General features: G+C 36.8%; 2 protein-coding genes across 2 annotated transcripts; one reads left to right on the forward strand and one right to left on the reverse strand.

The window, feature by feature from the left end:
* The first annotated feature begins 151 nt into the window (after positions 1 to 151).
* LOC129280228 (CMP-N-acetylneuraminate-poly-alpha-2,8-sialyltransferase-like) lies at positions 152 to 9,197 on the forward strand. The gene is made up of 5 exons (XM_064112572.1): positions 152 to 221; positions 3,493 to 3,561; positions 5,073 to 5,145; positions 6,144 to 6,698; positions 7,316 to 9,197. Exons 1-5 carry the CDS (start codon positions 152 to 154, stop codon positions 7,578 to 7,580), a joined length of 1,032 nt encoding a protein of 343 aa, XP_063968642.1. The 3' UTR covers positions 7,581 to 9,197.
* LOC129280230 (ectonucleotide pyrophosphatase/phosphodiesterase family member 7-like) lies at positions 7,193 to 18,421 on the reverse strand. The gene is made up of 8 exons (XM_064112367.1): positions 18,176 to 18,421; positions 16,404 to 16,563; positions 15,419 to 15,619; positions 14,698 to 14,894; positions 13,518 to 13,739; positions 12,320 to 12,463; positions 11,050 to 11,181; positions 7,193 to 9,925 (listed from the first exon to the last, which is right to left on the reverse strand). Exons 1-8 carry the CDS (start codon positions 18,236 to 18,238, stop codon positions 9,719 to 9,721), a joined length of 1,326 nt encoding a protein of 441 aa, XP_063968437.1. The 5' UTR covers positions 18,239 to 18,421; the 3' UTR covers positions 7,193 to 9,718.
* Positions 18,422 to 18,938: the final 517 nt, after the last annotated feature.

The following is an 18,938-nucleotide window of genomic DNA, read 5'->3' on the forward strand; positions in this document are numbered from 1 at the left end:
TCAGCATGTTCAATGTCTTATTGGTTTTGAAACAAATCGAAACATGGCTTACTGACTTTCTAGATAATCTCTCCCCCGTCTACCGCTGCATAGACCTTGATTGATAGATTTCTAAAACCGAATGAAATCATTTCTTGCAATATGATTCAAAATGTCTCGGTATAAGGATAACCTTTCGAACATGATCTGGCAAAGATTTGAATTCCAGATAGGTACTCATGGTGAGTCTGTCACTCTGATTCTTCACTGTCTTCAGATTTAGGTTATCCGGGGAGTTGGAATTAACTCCCACCAGTTACCAGAGTGCGGGGCGGTTCCAGGAGGGGGGGGGGGGCACAGCCGGCCCGTGCCTCCCACCCCTTTTTGCGAAGCAAAATTAAAAAAGTGAAGACCTTTTTTTTTTTGCTTGTCAATTTTTTTCGGGGACGAAAGATCATTAATTTTTTGTTAAAAGCCTTAAAATTAGGAAAATTGAGAAATGATGTTGGTGAAGGTTTGAGGAAAGTCCATCAAAGAATGAGAGAGTTTGTATATTTCTAAATTTGTGACGTCACATAAGTGCAGCCGCCCCATATGTCAATGTGATAGACATGATAGAGATTCCATAAATTTCAATTTCTTAGTTGAAAATGAATTGAATATTTCTCTTGTAGAAGGGGAGATGGAATGATGTATCTGACATGATAGGCCTATATGCCAGGAACAAATGAAATCTCTTTCAATCTATGGTAAACATTGCATTAAACAAGAAAGTACATTTCTCAGAATACATACATAATGCACCATGATTTCTGCATTAATATTTGTTCTAAATATTAAATTGCCAACTATTTTTTTTAAATCTCATTTTCCAAAATGTCACGTGTTTCATAATCATGAGCTCGCTTGTTGGGCTAAAATTCTCTCAGTGCTATTTGTGGAACCCCATCCAAACTTAACACTCAGCTAGCCAAAACATAAACCCCCACCCATGCCTACATAAACACCCACAAGTACACACGAGCCCACCCTCATCCAAATACACACTCACGCACACCCTCACATAATTTCAATTTTTTTTTTTAAAGTAAAAATAAAAGAAAACAGAAAAAGAGGAAAAGAAAATCGTGATAGTTTTCTCACCATCTGTTCGCCTACACTGTTAGTAAAATTATCCTTAAAATAAAAGAAGTTCCTGCAGCAGAGTCTCGAGAACACCTGTAATCATGGTAATCTCACAAGATTGCGTGATCTTACAGGAAATTGGTATTTGGTGTATGGAATCTTACAAATTTCCTTAAATAAAACACCCTTTTCCCCTTTTTAAACAGACCTGATCTGTTAAATTGCACAAAAATTCATGTGTTATGAATTTACAGAATGATTCTGTTATTGCTTTCTGCAAAATTTTCTTTTTTTTCCTGTAAAATCCGGGTTTTTTTAATAGTGTAAACTTCAGCGAATGTATAGGATGCCTTTATTTATTTATTCCACTGACACAAATCCTTTTTCTTCGTCTTACTGGTCAATGACTTCGAGTGACCCGCTATCACATGATCGACTGGTTTTTTAGGTGATTTTTTCCAGTGAGTGTCACGTTTTTTCTTGAAACCCCTGATTTACACGGAGTATGTTATCCCAGGGCTTGATCTTCTACCCTGGTTACAACTATTTAAGGACAATGGAACCCGTCAAACCAGCTGAATTCATATAGAAGAGAAATATCAAGGAAACAGATCAATGAAAGTTTGAGTAAGATTGAATGAAGAATGAGTAATTGAAGAGCATATTTGTATGTATACTATGATCAGTTCACCCTCTTCTTTGTGTGACCAAAGTTAAAGAAAAAAATCAACCCTCAAAATTAAAATCAATAAAATAAAAGAATTAATATAAATAAGACAATTGATAAATAAACAATTGATTATAAAACCAACAAAAAATGTATTCCAATTGTACCCTATCGTGGAGGGCAACGGGCGACTCTTCAAGCGGAGTCCAGTCCATTTTAAATTTGGTATTATCGGCAGCATGAACTTAATTTCTTGAGTCTGGTCAAACTTACTGCCAGCGATTAAACAGACTTTTATTCCCACGGCAGTCATTGAAGCTGTCGACATTGACTCAACTTCTCCTTTTGAATTTCATTGTCTGGCCGACGTTCAACTAAACCAATGGGCATGATGGGTAATTTAATTTCGACCCAAACGATACCTGGATTTTCTGAGAGCTCGTGTGCCTTTCCCCATGACCTTGTGGGGTAAATCCTTTGAAACTGCGCTTCGTCTCTCATCAGTCCATTAGGCATACAATTAAATTTAGCGATCGTTAAAGTAGTTTTCTCCATTGTCATTGAACCCAGGCACGAATGTACGGGGGGGGGGGGCTGCATGAAACAAGGGGCACTATTGGCCGGACTATATCGGTTGGTTGTTAACACGGACTTTCCAAAAGGGTTACATGTATTTTTTTTCAGACAAAAAACAAATAAGTAACCAGCACCAAAAAAGTCTTCATTCCCTAAATGAAGGTGATTTATGACAATTTTGACAAGCAAAGAAAAAAAGTGACTGCCGGCTACGTTCTTTTTTCGTAAACGAAGCGTAATAATATCCCAGGAATAATATACACTATTGCACAAAAAATATAATTAATTTACCGTTATCCAGGGCCTTGCATGAAACCCTCATATGCAATGAGTTTGATGATTATGAGCAAGTCACAATATAGAATACCGATAATGGTAAAAATATTATATTTAGGGGTCTGTAAAGAGCATCCAGTGGAATGGGCTTTGTCCGAGGCAATAGAATATCGACCCACAATGATTCAATCAATCAATCAATCAATCAAGCAATCGATCAATCGATCAATCAATCAATCAATCAATCGATCAATCGATAACCAATCAATCAATCGATCAATCGACTAATCAATCAATCAAACAATCGACCAATCAATCAATTAATCAATCGACCAATCAATCAATCAAACAATCGACCAATCAATTAACCAATCAATCAATCGATCAATCGATCAACCAGTCAGCCAGCCAGTCAGTCAATCAATCAATCAATCAATCAATCAATCAATCAATCAATCAATCAATCAATCAATCAATCAATCAATCAATCAATCAATCAATCAGTCAGTCAGTCAGTCAGTCAGTCAGCCAGCCAGTCAGTCAGTCAGTCAGTCAGTCAATCAATCAATCAATCAATCAATCAATCAATCAATCAATCAATCAATCAATCAATTAATCAATTCAATTAATAAATCAACCAATCAGTCAGTCAGTCAGACGATCGATCGATCAATCAATCAATCAATCAATCAATCAATCAATCAAAGTATTCAAAACTTCGTTTAATCTGAGTTGATGACAATGTCGACCCTGGCGTTTAAACTTAAGTATCGGTATTAAAACAGAGTGAACTTTGCTTTATCAGCAGGATCGTAGGATAATTATCTAAATGCTTTATTCTTTATGATTATCCTTTCTTCATGATACAGAAAATAATTTTTCCATTGAACGAGAACACGGCAAGGTGACGATTGACACCGACAACTACTCAATAAAAGGTAAGTTTATATGGCTAGTACAAATTGTTTCTAGTTCATTTGTTCTTTGTTGGTAAGTGATATAGTGTTGCTTCATTTATTAAAGCGGTACTCCAGGTTGAAAGTAATATGATTTGAACAGATAGAGTAAAATCAGGCAAACAAACACTGAACATCAAAATCGGACAAGGAATAACAAAGATATAACATTGGCATTATTTCGGTGCCACAGTTCTATTCATGTCTTCGTTTCTAATTCTTTTGTATTTTATTACATGAAATTATGTTTATTCAAATTTTGTCCCCCTAGAATGAAAACAAAATTACAACTGATTTAATGCGTAAGATTTTCATATTCATGGTGGCGTGCATTTACATGTAACTGCTTTCGCAAGATATCGCTAAACATTAAAAATTAAATAACTTTGTCATTTGAGATCGATTGTTGATGAAAATTTCCGCGTTTAGCTCGATGAATTTTACTCAATTTATTTAGGTAAAAGTATTTTCAGCCGGGCATACCTTCTTCCAACTCGTAAATAGTGACCGGCTATTCTCAAGAGCAAATTTTCAATTGTATGTATCAATGATCGATTTTTTAAATAAGAAATGGCTACTCTAATTAATCATTGCACTGTTTGTCTGATTTTCCTTCCCCTTTCCATTTGAGGCCTTTATCAAGCTTAAGATGAAGGTCTTCCACATTTCAAAATGTATCATATCGATATATGTATATAATTATATAATTCTTTTCTGCTATTTGTTTTAATAATAAAAAAAAAGAAATTTATCAGGTATAAATTTATTTCAATTAGATTGTTAGATTGTATACATGCATATGTTATTAATAATGTAATTTGCTTATTGTTATGTTATGCTAAGAAAAAAAATGATTACACTTGTATATACTTTTGTTATTGGAATGTGGAAATAAATAAATGAAAATCAAATCAATCAATCAATCAAACAATATTGCTTATAATAACTGGCCCCTGCAGCTTGATTTCTTCATAGGTTTATTTGATTATTTTATCCATTTCGCTTATCTTCTGTTTTTCATTATCATCTTTTTATCACATTTGTATTTTTGACAAATATATTTCGCGCTCTCCTGGCTTTGATTTTATCTTTAATGGGATAATTTTATGATATTTTTTTTCAAGCGGAGGCTAATACCATGGTCACATTTACTCTACGGCGGCCGTACGGCGAGTCGAAAACAGCCGTTTTATTCATTTTTATACAAACCACCTCTATGTAGCTCATACATAAAATGTGAAAGCGGCTGTTTTCGACCCGCCGTACGGCCGCCGTAGAGCAAACGTGACCAAGGTATTACTATAGAGGACCTCGACATTGAGGAAATGAGGCACCCAGTAATATCTAGAAGATTGAAGTAGATTAATGTATGAAAAAATCGTTTAAAAAGTACGGGGAAAAGAAATGCCTGTGTTTATTTTGGACTTAAACCACATCCCACGCATGTATATATGAAATTCACGAATTTATTTTGTCGTTATTCTATCTGGCAGGCGATGGATTCAAGAGGAGATTGATTCGGAGGAGCGAGGTGGAAACGGTTTCTAGAAGCATAAGCAGGATCAGGTATGTACAATTTTTATTGGCACAACACAGAAGTGAAAGTAAAATTACTTTTAATGCAATAAAATGGGGTGTACCTGGAGGATGACGCCAGGAGGGGCACACATTTTTTGAAAAAAAAACCCAAAGAGTATACTACTACTACTACTACTACTACTACTACTACTACTACTACTACTACTACTTCTACTACTACTACTACTACTACTACTACTATCCTTCTACTACTATACTACTACTACTACTACTACTACTACTACTACTACTACTACTACAACTACTACTACTACTACTATCCTTCTACTACTACTACTACTACTACTACTACTACTACTACTACTACTATCCTTCTACTACTACTACTACTACTACTACTATACTACTACTACTACTGCCACTGCTGCCACTGCTGCTGCTACTACTACTACTACTACTACTACTACTACTACTGCTACCACTATACTACTACTACTACTACTACTACTACTACTACTACTACTACTACTACAGAACTACTATTACTACTTCTATTTACATGCAGATGTAAATAATGATAAAGCCCATAAAACGTAAAGGGTCTTAAAAGAGAAAAAGCATATTTCATTGATATTTCATTAACAATTTAACAAAGTAATGTTTGTTTATTTTTTTATTGATACCTATAGATAAGTTCGAACGTGAGCCGTGTTGGTGAAGACTTGTTGCACCTCGATGAGGTCCATCGATAGTTGCATTATAAAATATATTTTTCTTATTTCTCACTCCTTTCCCTCTTCTACTTCTCAATTTTCTTCTCTGTCATTTTCTTCTTTTTCTTCTTTTTTTATTTCCCCTTTTTACGTTTCCTTCTTCTTTTCCCCTTCTCTTCTTTTCCTTCTCCAATTTTCTTTTACTTCTCATCTTCGTCAGCCTCTATTTTCTTATTCATAATTACTTTTTTTTCAATCTTTTTCTTCTCTATCTTCTTCCTTTCTTCCTACCCCTCTTCTTATTATTCATAGAAAGAAAGTGTCAGCTGTAGTCCAGCTCCGTGATGCCATCCAGGTTTTCCATCAAGACACAAATCCAAAGAACTTCAGATACATCAATTCATCAAACCCTCTTGATCATTCGAAATACGATGCGATTTCAGAGACGATTTCGTGGCAGCCACGGAGATGCGCGCTCGTTGGCAACTCGGGTATTCTGAACAAGAGCAAATGCGGTTCGAGCATCGACGCGCACGACTTCGTGATCCGGATGAACCTGGCGCCAATTGGAGGGATCTACGCAGACGACGTGGGATCCAAAGTATCGATCATGACGATGAATTGGGAACAATTGTTGCTCGCAGTGAGGTGCACGCGCAATCGAACGAATGACGTCACAAAGGAATGTGACGAACTGGATGGGCGAATGAACCAGGCTCGTGATGGGATAGTCTGGTACACAAAGGGAGGATACGCTGATAGACTTGGCATTGTGGCAGAACATATGTTGAAGAATCACCATGGAAACGGAAAGCGTGGCCCTCGATGGGCGTACAGTCCGAGAGTGATGCAGGGAATTTGTAAAACGTAAGTTCCGATTCCCACTCCAAAATATAAACTTATAGTTCGAAACCTCTGTTTCTTCTAGTGTAAAGAGAAAAAGGTGTTCGTAAATAATTAATGTAAAGCAAATGTACGTTGTTTTGATGAAATCGGTTATCCAGTCCTTCAAAGCAGTGGCCAAATTGGATGCGAATTTCGAAAGGGCACATCGCGTATGGAGAAGGATTTCTATGTAGTCGCGATCGATCGAACCAAGCAAGGAAAATTGTAAGACAGATTGACATGAAAATTGAGATATTGAGATTTTGATTATTAAGAAAGATATTTATAAAATAGTGAAAGAATTAAACTCATTTCTTTTTTCTTTTCTTTTCTCCTTAGTCATGAAGCTTATTTAGGTATACATATTAAGTCATCCGTCTGTCTAATTGCAATTACTCTAGGTTATTGTGGTTATCTTTAATAATTATCATGCCAGATATCTCAAAATAAAGTTTGAAAGGTTATCGGTTACTTTGCTTATACCGCTCAAAGATTTTATTGAAATATCATATATATCTCCTCCATTTCGCATCTAAATAGTGTCGTATAGGATAAATATAAATATTAGTTTCTCGTTTCTAAATTTCGTTCTTTTTCAGATTATGGAAGAACAAAAATCCATCGACAGGTCTGATTGCGTTTTCCTTGGCTTCTCTTATCTGTGACGAAATTTCTCTCTTCGGGTTTTACCCTTTCGAGAAAGACACTTTGAATAGGACTATAAGTTATCATTACTACGAGCCTCACAGTTCGAAACTCTTCTTCTACAACAAACACCGCATGCCCGTCGAGTTCAGGATTTTTAAAACATTCGGGAAACATGGATCGCCGGGGAGCCAGCTTGTTATTCAACCATGTGCTTAATGATTGTGCATATAATCATGGTCTTGTTGATAATCAATAATAATTGTGCAATAATAATATTCTGCAGTAACATTATGCGGTACTTGATGAACATCGAAGATCTTCCTGGGACTGAAGTCTTCTCGATCATACACGTGGACCCAGTTGCCATTATGTTATCATTGTGGTAACTTTGTCAACCAATAAACATGGCATCAAAGCTAAACAGCCAATCAGGGAATTAAGTTACCATCGGATAGTAAACTAATTGTGACTTATAAGCACTACGACCCCTATAAACTTAAAGAGGAGGGCGTATTTGACTGGCAAAATATGAGATCTGATTTAGCTGCAATCTCAAATTGAACTCATTCACTCTGCGTGTATTGACTGGAGTTAGTAACGTCATGAATTTATGATAGATTAACCCATAGTTTTATCATTTGTCTGGTTAAACTAAAGTGATTCGAAGAGAAAAGTGTGTGTTTTTTGTTTGCTACCTGGTTACAAAACTGCAGGTGCCTTGCAACAAGTTTTTAAGCGGGGTGACGGTTTGGGAAAAAGATAATACAAGCCAAAAAAGGGGGAAAGTTTTCATTCCGAAATGAAGGTCAATTTTTAACAAACCAACATGATTTTTAGGGGATGCTTTGGTGTACAACATTACGCAGCAGTCCCAGAAAAATCAGCACCACGGCACTGGCATATGCTTTGAACATTATAAGACCTTTAAACAATGTTAAAAGTGGGTTTCTAGTTTAAAAGATTCATGGCTTGTTTAAGGTTTTGATAATAAAATGATTTCTTCCACTTAATATTACAAGCTTATAATACGCACAATGAGATTTCCTTGTCTGATGGTCACCGAATGGTGCTATGACATTTGCTCCGATGGAAAATCAAAACATAAAATCTAACCTCCAACACTAAATGAACCCTAATTCTAATATCTTTATAATATTCTGAACCAAACACTCTATTACATGTTAAAGATGTTAACAGCCGATGGTGAGTCAACCGGAAGTAAAAACATGTTAAACGAGGACACGACCTCATTTAAACGGTTAATAACACAAACAACTCTTTGAAAACCTTGTATTTAAGTTATTATTGAAGTTCTATTCATAATATATTCAATAAAATTCTGTCAGCTTAAATGGAATATTCATCTACTAAAAGTTCAGATAAAGCCTCATTATTGGACCTGGGACTTTTTTCTGAAGTCAGTTCAATTCAATTCTTTATTCCATTTCCATTCAAAAAATAATACAAAGTAATACAAATCAAATACAATTTTACAGACGAGTATTCTTACATCGTAAAAAAACAAAAACAAAACAGTATTATATTGAGCATAGATGGAAATGAGGGGGGTCCACTAAAAAGCAAAGCTTGTAAAGTGTGGATCCCCCTTGTGGATCCCCCGGAGTACAGTGTCGGGAATTTGACCTCATTTTCATCTTCTTTTCAATATGAATGATGCATCAAAGCGTGTATTTCACTATTTGTTTATCTTTCTGGCAGGTTTCTCTAATAGCTTGCCATCATTGATTCAAGATTACAGAAACCATGTTTGTTTTTATGGTGTTGTTTTTAATTATGATGTTTTTATTGTCGATGATGTACCCAGGCTGATGTAAAAAAAAAAATAAAAAAAAAAACATGACAAACCCTAAAATTCAGACTGTTCGTTTTGTTTTAATGTGTCTTGGATAATTACAGATGAACCCTAACTTGTCAAGTAAACTTATTTCTGCTTTTGTCGAAATTTTGCTGCAGGAACATTTCTGATTTTGAAGGAAAAGTTATCTCACAAAGGAGTATAGGCTACTATTCTACGCAAGTTTATAAGTGTACTAACTGGACGAGATGAAACAGGACTCCGACTATCAATAGAGAAGGTGCATGGAAAACATGGTCGTACATTACCTGCAACTAATTGGCCATAAACAAGTAATCAACCTCCGATGTAAGAATACATATTAAACAAAATTATCTGCACTCATAAAAGTGAATCGAATACTTTCTATCATTTTTTTTTATTTGAGAAGTTTTCGAAGATTTGAGTAGCAATTACACAACTTGCGTGCCTTGTGTACATGCGCGGTGTCCAAATTTTAAGGAATGTGCCCCCCCCCCCTTCCAACAGTCAATTGCATCTAGTTGCAAGAAAATATGACGCCAGCTACGAAACTGAGAGCAGTCATTAAAGGAGCCGTCGTCAGCTTCGAATCCGACGATGTGGTCCATGCTGGAGAGGTGGTAGTGGTTGGGCTTGCTAACATAGTGACGTATCGGTCACGTGATCCGTTGTTTGGTGCTGGTTCGATGTCGAGAATCTCACACATAAGGTTGTATAAATCAACCTGCATGATCAAGAAATACAAGCAAATAAAGTATGAAATAAAATGAATTAGGCTTATAGCTAACTAAATTTGGTCCTGTTGCAACGCGATAGGCCTATTATAGGCCTACATAACTGATATCTCGCTCTTGTATTTTTTTGACTGGAGTACTCTTTCGATTTTCTCTGTATCTCACCTTCATCTCAAACGTGGCATCCCCCAATATGGAACAAAAGGTCTACCAGTGGAAGAACTATAATATCTTCAATATATTCGACATTTCACAGTCACTTATCATGCTTACGTACAATTCTTCACTACAACTCTCTCTCTCTTATAAGTTCTTTCTCTTATCGTACGAAGCATGGCCCATACACACACTCACTCAAAACTCGCACACCCACTCGTGCGGATGCTCACACACACACACACCCTCACAAACACCCCTTCAAACAAAGGCACCCACTCACACACACACACACCATCAAACACCCTCACACCAGTCTCTCCCAACTCCTTGCTTAACACGGACACACACACACACACCCACACGTACTCCCCAAATGAAGCAAAATAATACACAGAACACACTCATACTTAATTACCGTCACACTCATAATCACCATTATCATCATCATCATCATAATCATCATCGTCCCCATGCACTACCTTGTCATTTTTTCACTGTTTTACATCATTAGTCTCTTGGATTCTTGTTATTGGCTGATTAAAATCAGTGGAATATGCGGAAGTCAAATAATTTAGGAACCGTCGCAACTCGGCCTAGGATTAAACTTGATTTGATGTGAATGTTGATCAGCCTGGAAAATCGCTAAGACTTTCGATGACTTATCAGCTAAGTAAAGCAAAAAAAAAAAAAAAAAAAAAAATTATTAAAAAAAAATCGGGCCCGAATATCATTATAGTGCATCTGAACAGTGAAATATAAAGTGACCGGAAACACCATCTATATGCTTATTAGACCCCGGAAAATATAGTAAATGATGATAGGCCTATTTCACTCATTGATATCTTGAAAGTATCTGCACAATATTTTTACTCCATATGAACAACGTTAAATACTACATGAATCAAAGTTCAGTATTGTTTAAATTATTCTGTGCCCTTAACTTCACAGTACTCACCGATTCAAGCGCAGGGGCAAGATGATTTTTCTTGAAGTGGGGTCCCTGAGCATAAAATGATGATTTCATCACTTTCCATTTGTTATCGTAACCGTGATCGGAGGACACGTCGGCGGCTGGGTGAAGTGCATTCTGATGGGAGAAAAGTAGATAATTGGACAGAGATATGATAGATGGGCCTACACATAATACGTATGATCAGCATCTGGTACAATTAAATAATTTAAAGGACAAGTCCACCCCAATAAAAAGTTGATTTGAATAAAAAGAGAAAAATCCAACAAGCATAATACTGAAAATTTCATCAAAATCGGATGTGAAATAAGAAAGTTATGACATTTTAAAGTTTCGCTTAATTTCACAAAACAGTTATATTCACATCCTGGTCGGTATGCAAATGAGGAGACTGATGACGTCATCCACTCACTATTTCTTTTGTATTTTATTGTATGAAATATGAAATATTCTAATTTTCTCCTCATTGTCATGTGAAACAACGATTATTTCCTCCCTGAACATGTGGAAATAGCATTGTTTAATACTATATGGTTTGGTCAAGTTGGTCCTTATTGTCAAATCTGTAAAAAAAAATTGTTTGTATAATTCAAATAATAAAAAAACAAAAGAAATAGTGAGTGAGGGACATCATCGACTGTCTCATTTGCATGTCACCGAGTTGTGCATATCACTGTTTTGTGAAAATAAGCGAAACTTTGAAATGTCATAACTTTCTTATTTTTCATCAGATTTTGATGAAATTTTCAGCATAATGCTTGTTTGATTTTTCCCTATTCATTCAAATCAACATTTTACTGGGGTGGACTTGACCTTTAATCTCATAACGGCCCTCACCATTCCCTATTATGTGTGTGTGTGTGTTTTGGCGTATGTGTATTAATGTGAGGGATGTGGGAAGGTGCGTAATTGTGTGTGTGTGTGTACATTATGTGTCTATATGTATGATGATATCAATAATAATAAAAGATTAAAAGAATTAAATAGTAAAAAAAACAATTTCATCTGCATGTCGAAGCAAGGTTGAACTTCGTAGGAATGGTATTCATTTTCCACTTTAAATGCGCTCATTATAGGCCCTATTTCCTGTATTCAATGACCGTATGTAAATTTAACAGGTATTAAGTGTATATTTTGTATTTGTAACAACAGTAAACAATGAATTTCCTTTTGAGAGAAAATGAATGATAATAACCAAAATTATATTAGGTATAGGGAAATTAAAGGGAAAAGGAGATGCAAATGATAAACTAACCCTTGTGTGCATATGCCAGCCCGGATCTACGAATCCTATGATTGGTAAGATACGAGGATTATCTCTATAGTGAAGTCGTTCTGGTATGTCTTCTTTCTTAAAAACATGTAAAGCTGAATGGGCATCCTTTAGGGCGTTGTATACCTGTGTAATATGGAAAATATATTTGAATATAAAATGTACGATGCCCCCACGATATAGTAGGCCTATATAGGCCCATTGGAACATCTTTGAATAGTCACATGTCCGTGTTGGGGCTAACTTGACAACATGACAAATTTTATACCATTTGGAAGGAGGGAATCTGTTTGCAAAAATGACCCCCCCTAATTGTCTTGGACGGCACTTCAACAGTGAGGTACAGCACTGTTCAAAGCTTAGCTGACTCCTAGTCCAGATTGGTGTCTCTTTCCCAAAGCTAAGAGGGCATATGACTCCGGCCCAATCTCTACCCAGCGCCACAGTCCCCTCATCTCCCGAGACCCAGTGCCAATCCCCTCATCTCCCGAGACCCAGCGCAAATCACATCGTCTCCCGTGACCCAGCGCCGATCCCATCGTCTTCCGAGACCCAGCGCCAATCCCATCATCTCCCGAGACCCAGCGCCAATTCCCTCATCTCCCGTGACCCAGCGCCAATCCCATCATCTCACTAGACCCAGCGCCAATCCCATCATCTCACGAGACCCAGCGCCAATCCCATCATCTCCCGAGACCCAGCGCCAATCCCCTCATCTCCCGTGACCCAGCGCCAATCCCATCATCTCACTAGACCCAGCGCCAATCCCCTCATTTCCCGAGACCCAGCGCCAATTTCCTCATCTCCCGAGACCCAGCGCCAATTCCATCATCTCACGAGACCCAGCGCCAATCCCATCATCTCCCGAGACCCAGCGCCAATCCCCTCATCTCCCAAGCCCCAGCGACAATCCCCTTATCTCCCGAGACCCAGCACCAATCCCCTCATCTCCCAATACCCAGCGCCAATCCCATCATCTTCCGAGGGGAGACGATGGGAAAGTCGCTGGGTTAGAGATTGGGAGTCATATGCCCTCTATGTTAGCTTTGGGATATGAAACTTCCATACACCAATTAAAGGTCCAGTCTGGACCAACTAACTCCATGTTTATCATGAGCAGGATGTGATGGAAACCATAGGAAATAAATATTTAGCGCTTAAATTAATTCCCCCAAAATACCTTGTCATCCGATGTATTCTTGGGAACTAGCTGGAATATGGGGCCATAGTCGGCAACCAGGAAATCGATATCAGCCTCGATGTCGACATAATCGCTGAGGATGACGTAGTCATTTCTCTCCACGTTTACGTGACCGTGGTCGCTTACGATGATGACGTTGGTAGTCTGATCAAGACCTGTCTCAGCCAGGCGATCAAACAGGTATCCGATTTGAGAATCAACCTAATCATAGAGGTAGGTGGAAAACGCTTGGAAACTCGTAAACTAGTCTATCGTAAATACTCACTCTAGCTCTATGGTTTCAATGATTTTATATTTTTAATTGCTTTTATTATTACTCGAAAACATAATGTTGTAATTATCAATGCTAAGAATAATAAAAACTGTTACAATGGCTACAGAGCGCGTGTTTTTTTTTTTTACCAGAAATGAATGGGTACATGACTAGGGCCCCATTTCATAAAAGAGTTGATATGATAACAACTTTTGGTGGATTATCAACTACCATGACAACAGTGAAAATTGTACCTTTTCATTGGCTCTTCCAATGAAAGATGACATTCCAGCAATAGCTGCAATCATATCAACTTTCTTTGAAATGGGGCCCAGGTGATGATCCTGGAACTCCCTATTCCCCTAAATAGCCCCCAAAACAGCATCATATATATATTTTTTACTCAGTCATGTCAGTAGAGATGAATTATTTTGAACGAGACGACCTTTATATTTCTCTATCCTGCATCTGACCCTGGCCTTATACACTGTAAAAAATATTGGGTAAAATTTTAACCAGCACCAATCCGGGGCAGTATTTTACCCAATGCGGAAAGCATATTGTCCAGTAAGGTTTGAAAAAAAGCAACAATTACTTTACAATGGGCAACTTAAATTTTCATCACCTGGATACTAGTAAATAAAAATGCCCAATGTTGTTTGGACACATAATTATCCTCATAGAGCATTTTCCCCAATATTTTTATAGCGTAGCTGGATATGTAACAGACTGCATATATACCGATCGAAGTACTGAATGGGCCCTTCGACCCCTTATGATTGTGCATTTTGATTTTAGAGTGTTTATTTATGTTCTCTGCATTGGACAGAAACGCTAATTGCCTTGCAAACGCTATAAAGTTGACACATTCGTGATTCGGCTTTAACATAAATAAAAGAGACTCGCCTCATATAGTTTAGCTGTTCCATTTACCGATCCAATTCCATAAAGGTGGAGGTATGCGTCGGGATTATCAAAGTACATGAAGACGAGATCAAAATCGTCATCCTCAAGCCAGGAGAGAGTAAGATCTATTCTGTCTTTCATTTTATAATTACGGATGTTCTCTGCCGTAGATGTAATCGTTTTGTTTGGAATTATACCTGAGAAAGATTATAAGAAAAGTACAAGATCGCACTTCGAATGATAAATTAGAAAAACACTGCTCCCGCGATTCCGAAGATTGAAACTCAATCGAATTTTCAATCTGACGCACATATTGCTTTGAAGGCCCAATCTACCTGCGTTTACACATTCATACAAAATGTTTACGTGTCTCCTGAGCAATTCATCAACATTTTTGTCTATACAAGTCGTCAGATCTGACGTCTTTCCTTGATTTTGATTGAAGCACTGTTACTATGGTAACTGTCGGATAAAACTTCCATGAAATGCTTCCCTGAAGAATTTTACAATTATATAAGCAAAGAAAAAAAGTTGTGCTCTGTACAAGTGCTTACAATATTAGGATATTAGACAGAAAATATATGTATATGTTTTTGTTTAATAATTTATTTGCTGGGCGGGGATAACGTATAAGTTCTAGGACATGTGAAACTAATTATAGTTCCAATTTTGAACTTTCCTTGAGTTCATCACCTGATGTATGAATATGATGTTTTTGTACCTTTAATGGGAATCGATCCTCCCGGGTACATGATGGTAGCTGCTGTTAGACCCTGCAGAATAGCAGTTACCCAGACAGGCTCGACCCCCGTATCAAACCACTCGGCCTTCTGTAAGGTAGAGTAGTAGGTGTACGTTCTTTCTCCAGTGACTGGGTCGAAATACAGGTTGTGTATGGCACCGTGGCTCTCCGGATATAGCCCTTCACGTAATACAAGATGTAGAGGGGTTGGGAGAGGGAGAGAGAGGAGGGGAAAGGGAGGGAGAGTGGGAGACAGAGATGGAGGGAGGGAGAGAGGGCGGGAGAGAGAGAGAGAGGTGGAGAGATATTTGGTCAATTTACAGAAAGGCTATTACTGCTTCATAAACTTCAATCTTCTTTAAGAAATTAACATAATATAATGCCAACCATAAGTGAACCTAAATTCCGAATGAAGATCGGCTAATGTAAGGACATTCCAATCTTCTGAAATTTAGGCGACCGTAAAAATTTTCAACAATGGTTGAGTCTTTGGAAATACTTTAATTTTTATATTTAAAAATACTTCGCGACTTTCTCTGTAAATATCAAATATATTCTAAAAGGAAAGAGCACTTGGAACACTTAGTGATTGTACATAAAAAGGCTACAAACAAAGATTGTGTTTTGACATTTTCAACCATTTCGTGGTTTTATACCTAAAAAAATACAGTTATTTTGATGCGCACCCGATAAAAAAGCAAATTTGCCAACTGCATAAGATAGAAAAACATTCTTATTCCATATCACCTGCACGCACCATAACGACTTCAGGGCGGACGCAATATATAATGTAGTAATGCATTGTAATGATGTTTTACAACCCGTTTACTAATCCGCCTACTACTAATAATAATATTATAAACATGTTCTTCTACTACACTTTATGACATTAAACTTTTTTTTCTCTTGGACATCATTTCTCTTAGATATGCGAATAATAGCCACAAAACTATATTTTGTATACCTGTTGCGATAGAATACATTGACGGGGTTGATAATGTCACAAACACGCCATCCATCCACTCAGCTCTGACGCCATTCTGTTCGACTCTCATCAAGCTGGGAAGATCTTCTTCAAACCGGTCCCATCGTAGACCATCAGCTAATAATAAGATCACCTTTTGCTGTAAAAAGGCATTACAGAAATATCATCCCTATATTAAAAAAATAATAAACCTGCGAAAATTTCGGTTTTTAGATTTTACATAATGCTATTACCATAAGCAAGATTCTAGCAAAGTGTCGAGTGATATGATTCCACAAATAAATTCAATAATTAAAGATATTTAGGAAGTACCGCGAATTGTAAAAAAAACAAGGGGAAAATAAAATTCGAATAAACGTACTCCCATTTATGCCAATTCGGTAAGCAAGAACTCAATGCGCGTCCAGAAAAGTGTGATTTTATGAACCAACAACCCGCGTTATGATAAATAAATTCGGCGACAACGTTGGTCCTAGACCGTAGACCAATTAGTCTACTCTGTAACAATAAAGGAATTCCTAGGTGTAGAAAGCTAGTTGTCTTTGTCTCGGGCTCTGTCCCGTTGAGAAATGTTTTGTGTCTTGAGACATGTGAATGATTGATTGATCTGTTAATAGAAAGGATTTATTTCATTACAAGCCTTAACAATAAAATTACAAAATAAGGTGAAATGTATCACAATGTATTGAAATGGAATGGGAACTTCCTGCTAGCAAATGGAGGTTCCCTTGAACATAGCTGTATACAGTGACAAATGAATACAAAATTCATAATTTCTATGATATACAAATCAATCATATCTAGATTAATGTAAAACATGCATCAACAAGACAATGGGTAGAGCTTTATTTAGACGAGTTTATCTCTCTGTTTATTTTGCTTCAATTTCAATTTTCCGGCTTACCAGAGTTATTAACTATATAGCTATAATACCTACCGCTAAACATACTTACGCAGGGAAATGCTAATGAAATAGGGAGGATTCAACATTGAAAGAAGCACTACCTCTGCCATGTATATAATAAAGAAAAATGAACTTAATAGCTTTGACTCTCCGCCACACGACAATTTCGATAGGCTTTACCGGCGATGACCATACGTTCAATGCGTACGTTATGCTTGTCTGATATATTTCTATTTATTCAAATCAAGAGTTTGTTTTGGTAGACTTGAACTTTAAACATGACCTGATTACCAAATATCTACCACCTCATACATGTAACATACTCCATGAAAACATAAAGAAAATTCGCATTAATCGCCTCTGAAGATAAATTGAATATTAACGATATCAATAAATTATAAATATGAACTATTATGAGCAAATGATTCAAATTTGCACACAAGTTAACAGTTAAGTGAAAAAATGCTATTTTTCTTCTTTGCACTCTCAAAGTTGTAACTTTACACCTTTTCTCTGTACAAATCTGCAACCTTCTGAGGGTGAAAAATTTCCATAGGATGCAAAGTTGCAGTCCAAAGAAAGCTTCCAATGTTGAATCTAAAGGGTGTAAAGTTGCACATTATTTTCCTTCTGAGTTTTTTTTTTACCTTTAGTTAAATAGCGCCAACACAAATCTTCTTTTAATTCAAAATCAGATAATTCACGCATTAAGAAAACCCTAATCCAATGGAAAATTATCAAAATTTTGTTTTCAGTTTTGTCCGATGTTAAATAGTATTTCTTAATTGTATTCGATATTGAAAAAAAAAAAATTACAGTTTATCGATGCAAGATAGTTCATATTTACCCGAGCAGCCACGACGTGGCATAACAGCAGAAACGAGAAAACAATCATATATGCATACTTCATAATGATTTTAATGCACCTTGCGATTAATACTGACAATTAACAGAAATATCGTATTGGTGATCCAATAACTGGTTAGATGTATCGATTTTACATCTGCCTCAATCTGTATATAATTAAGTCCTCGTCCTTTGCTCATTTATCGCGAGCTCAGTCTTTATGATCTGATATCTTTTTGTGCAAATGGATATTATCAGCTTAAATTACCTATTTGTATAATTAATGCTGATAATTAAGGCTGTGCCCATAGTCTCAAAACCAGAAATCGTGCTCCCGGTCTCTCACCCTCCTTTTCCCTCCCCTCTCGCTCTCTCTATTTTGTTTGTTTGCACTATAAATTGCAGATAAATAATAAAAAGAGAAACCATTTTGCTTGTTGATCCTATACCATTCATTTTTTTTATTTTACGTCCCTTTCTCCCCTCTTTCCTGTCTCTCAATATTCCACCCATCATATGTCTCTCTCTCTCTCTGCCGTCCCCCTCTCTCTACACACACCTACATAAACATACACACACGCGCGCGCTCGCACACGTCACTCACCCACACACTGTTGATATATTTCACACTGCGATATCGCATTCATTTTTGTAAATATTCGAGTACAATTCAAGTGGGTCGAGAGCAAATATTCAAGATAATTATCGGCAAAGTTGTCATTGTTGACTATCATGTGAAGTTTGTACACGATATAAGAGAGACA

The sequence above is a fragment of the Lytechinus pictus genome, chromosome 17 (assembly GCF_037042905.1).
Source record: "Lytechinus pictus isolate F3 Inbred chromosome 17, Lp3.0, whole genome shotgun sequence".
In the NCBI taxonomy this organism is placed as follows: Eukaryota; Metazoa; Echinodermata; class Echinoidea; order Temnopleuroida; family Toxopneustidae; genus Lytechinus; species Lytechinus pictus.

Excerpts from the sequence above, each read along its gene's own strand:
- LOC129280228 (XM_064112572.1), top strand. The coding sequence starts at position 152 with ATGTCTCGGTATAAGGATAACCTTTCGAACATGATCTGGCAAAGATTT. Across the intron at positions 5,146-6,143 it reads AGAAGCATAAGCAGGATCAG|AAAGAAAGTGTCAGCTGTAG; the intron begins GTATGTACAATT and ends TATTATTCATAG. Across the intron at positions 6,699-7,315 it reads ATGCAGGGAATTTGTAAAAC|ATTATGGAAGAACAAAAATC; the intron begins GTAAGTTCCGAT and ends GTTCTTTTTCAG.
- LOC129280230 (XM_064112367.1), bottom strand. The coding sequence starts at position 18,238 with ATGAAGTATGCATATATGATTGTTTTCTCGTTTCTGCTGTTATGCCAC. Across the intron at positions 13,740-14,697 it reads GAACAGCTAAACTATATGAG|GTTGATTCTCAAATCGGATA; the intron begins GCGAGTCTCTTT and ends CTCTATGATTAG. Across the intron at positions 11,182-12,319 it reads GCTGGCATATGCACACAAGG|AATGCACTTCACCCAGCCGC; the intron begins GTTAGTTTATCA and ends TTCTCCCATCAG.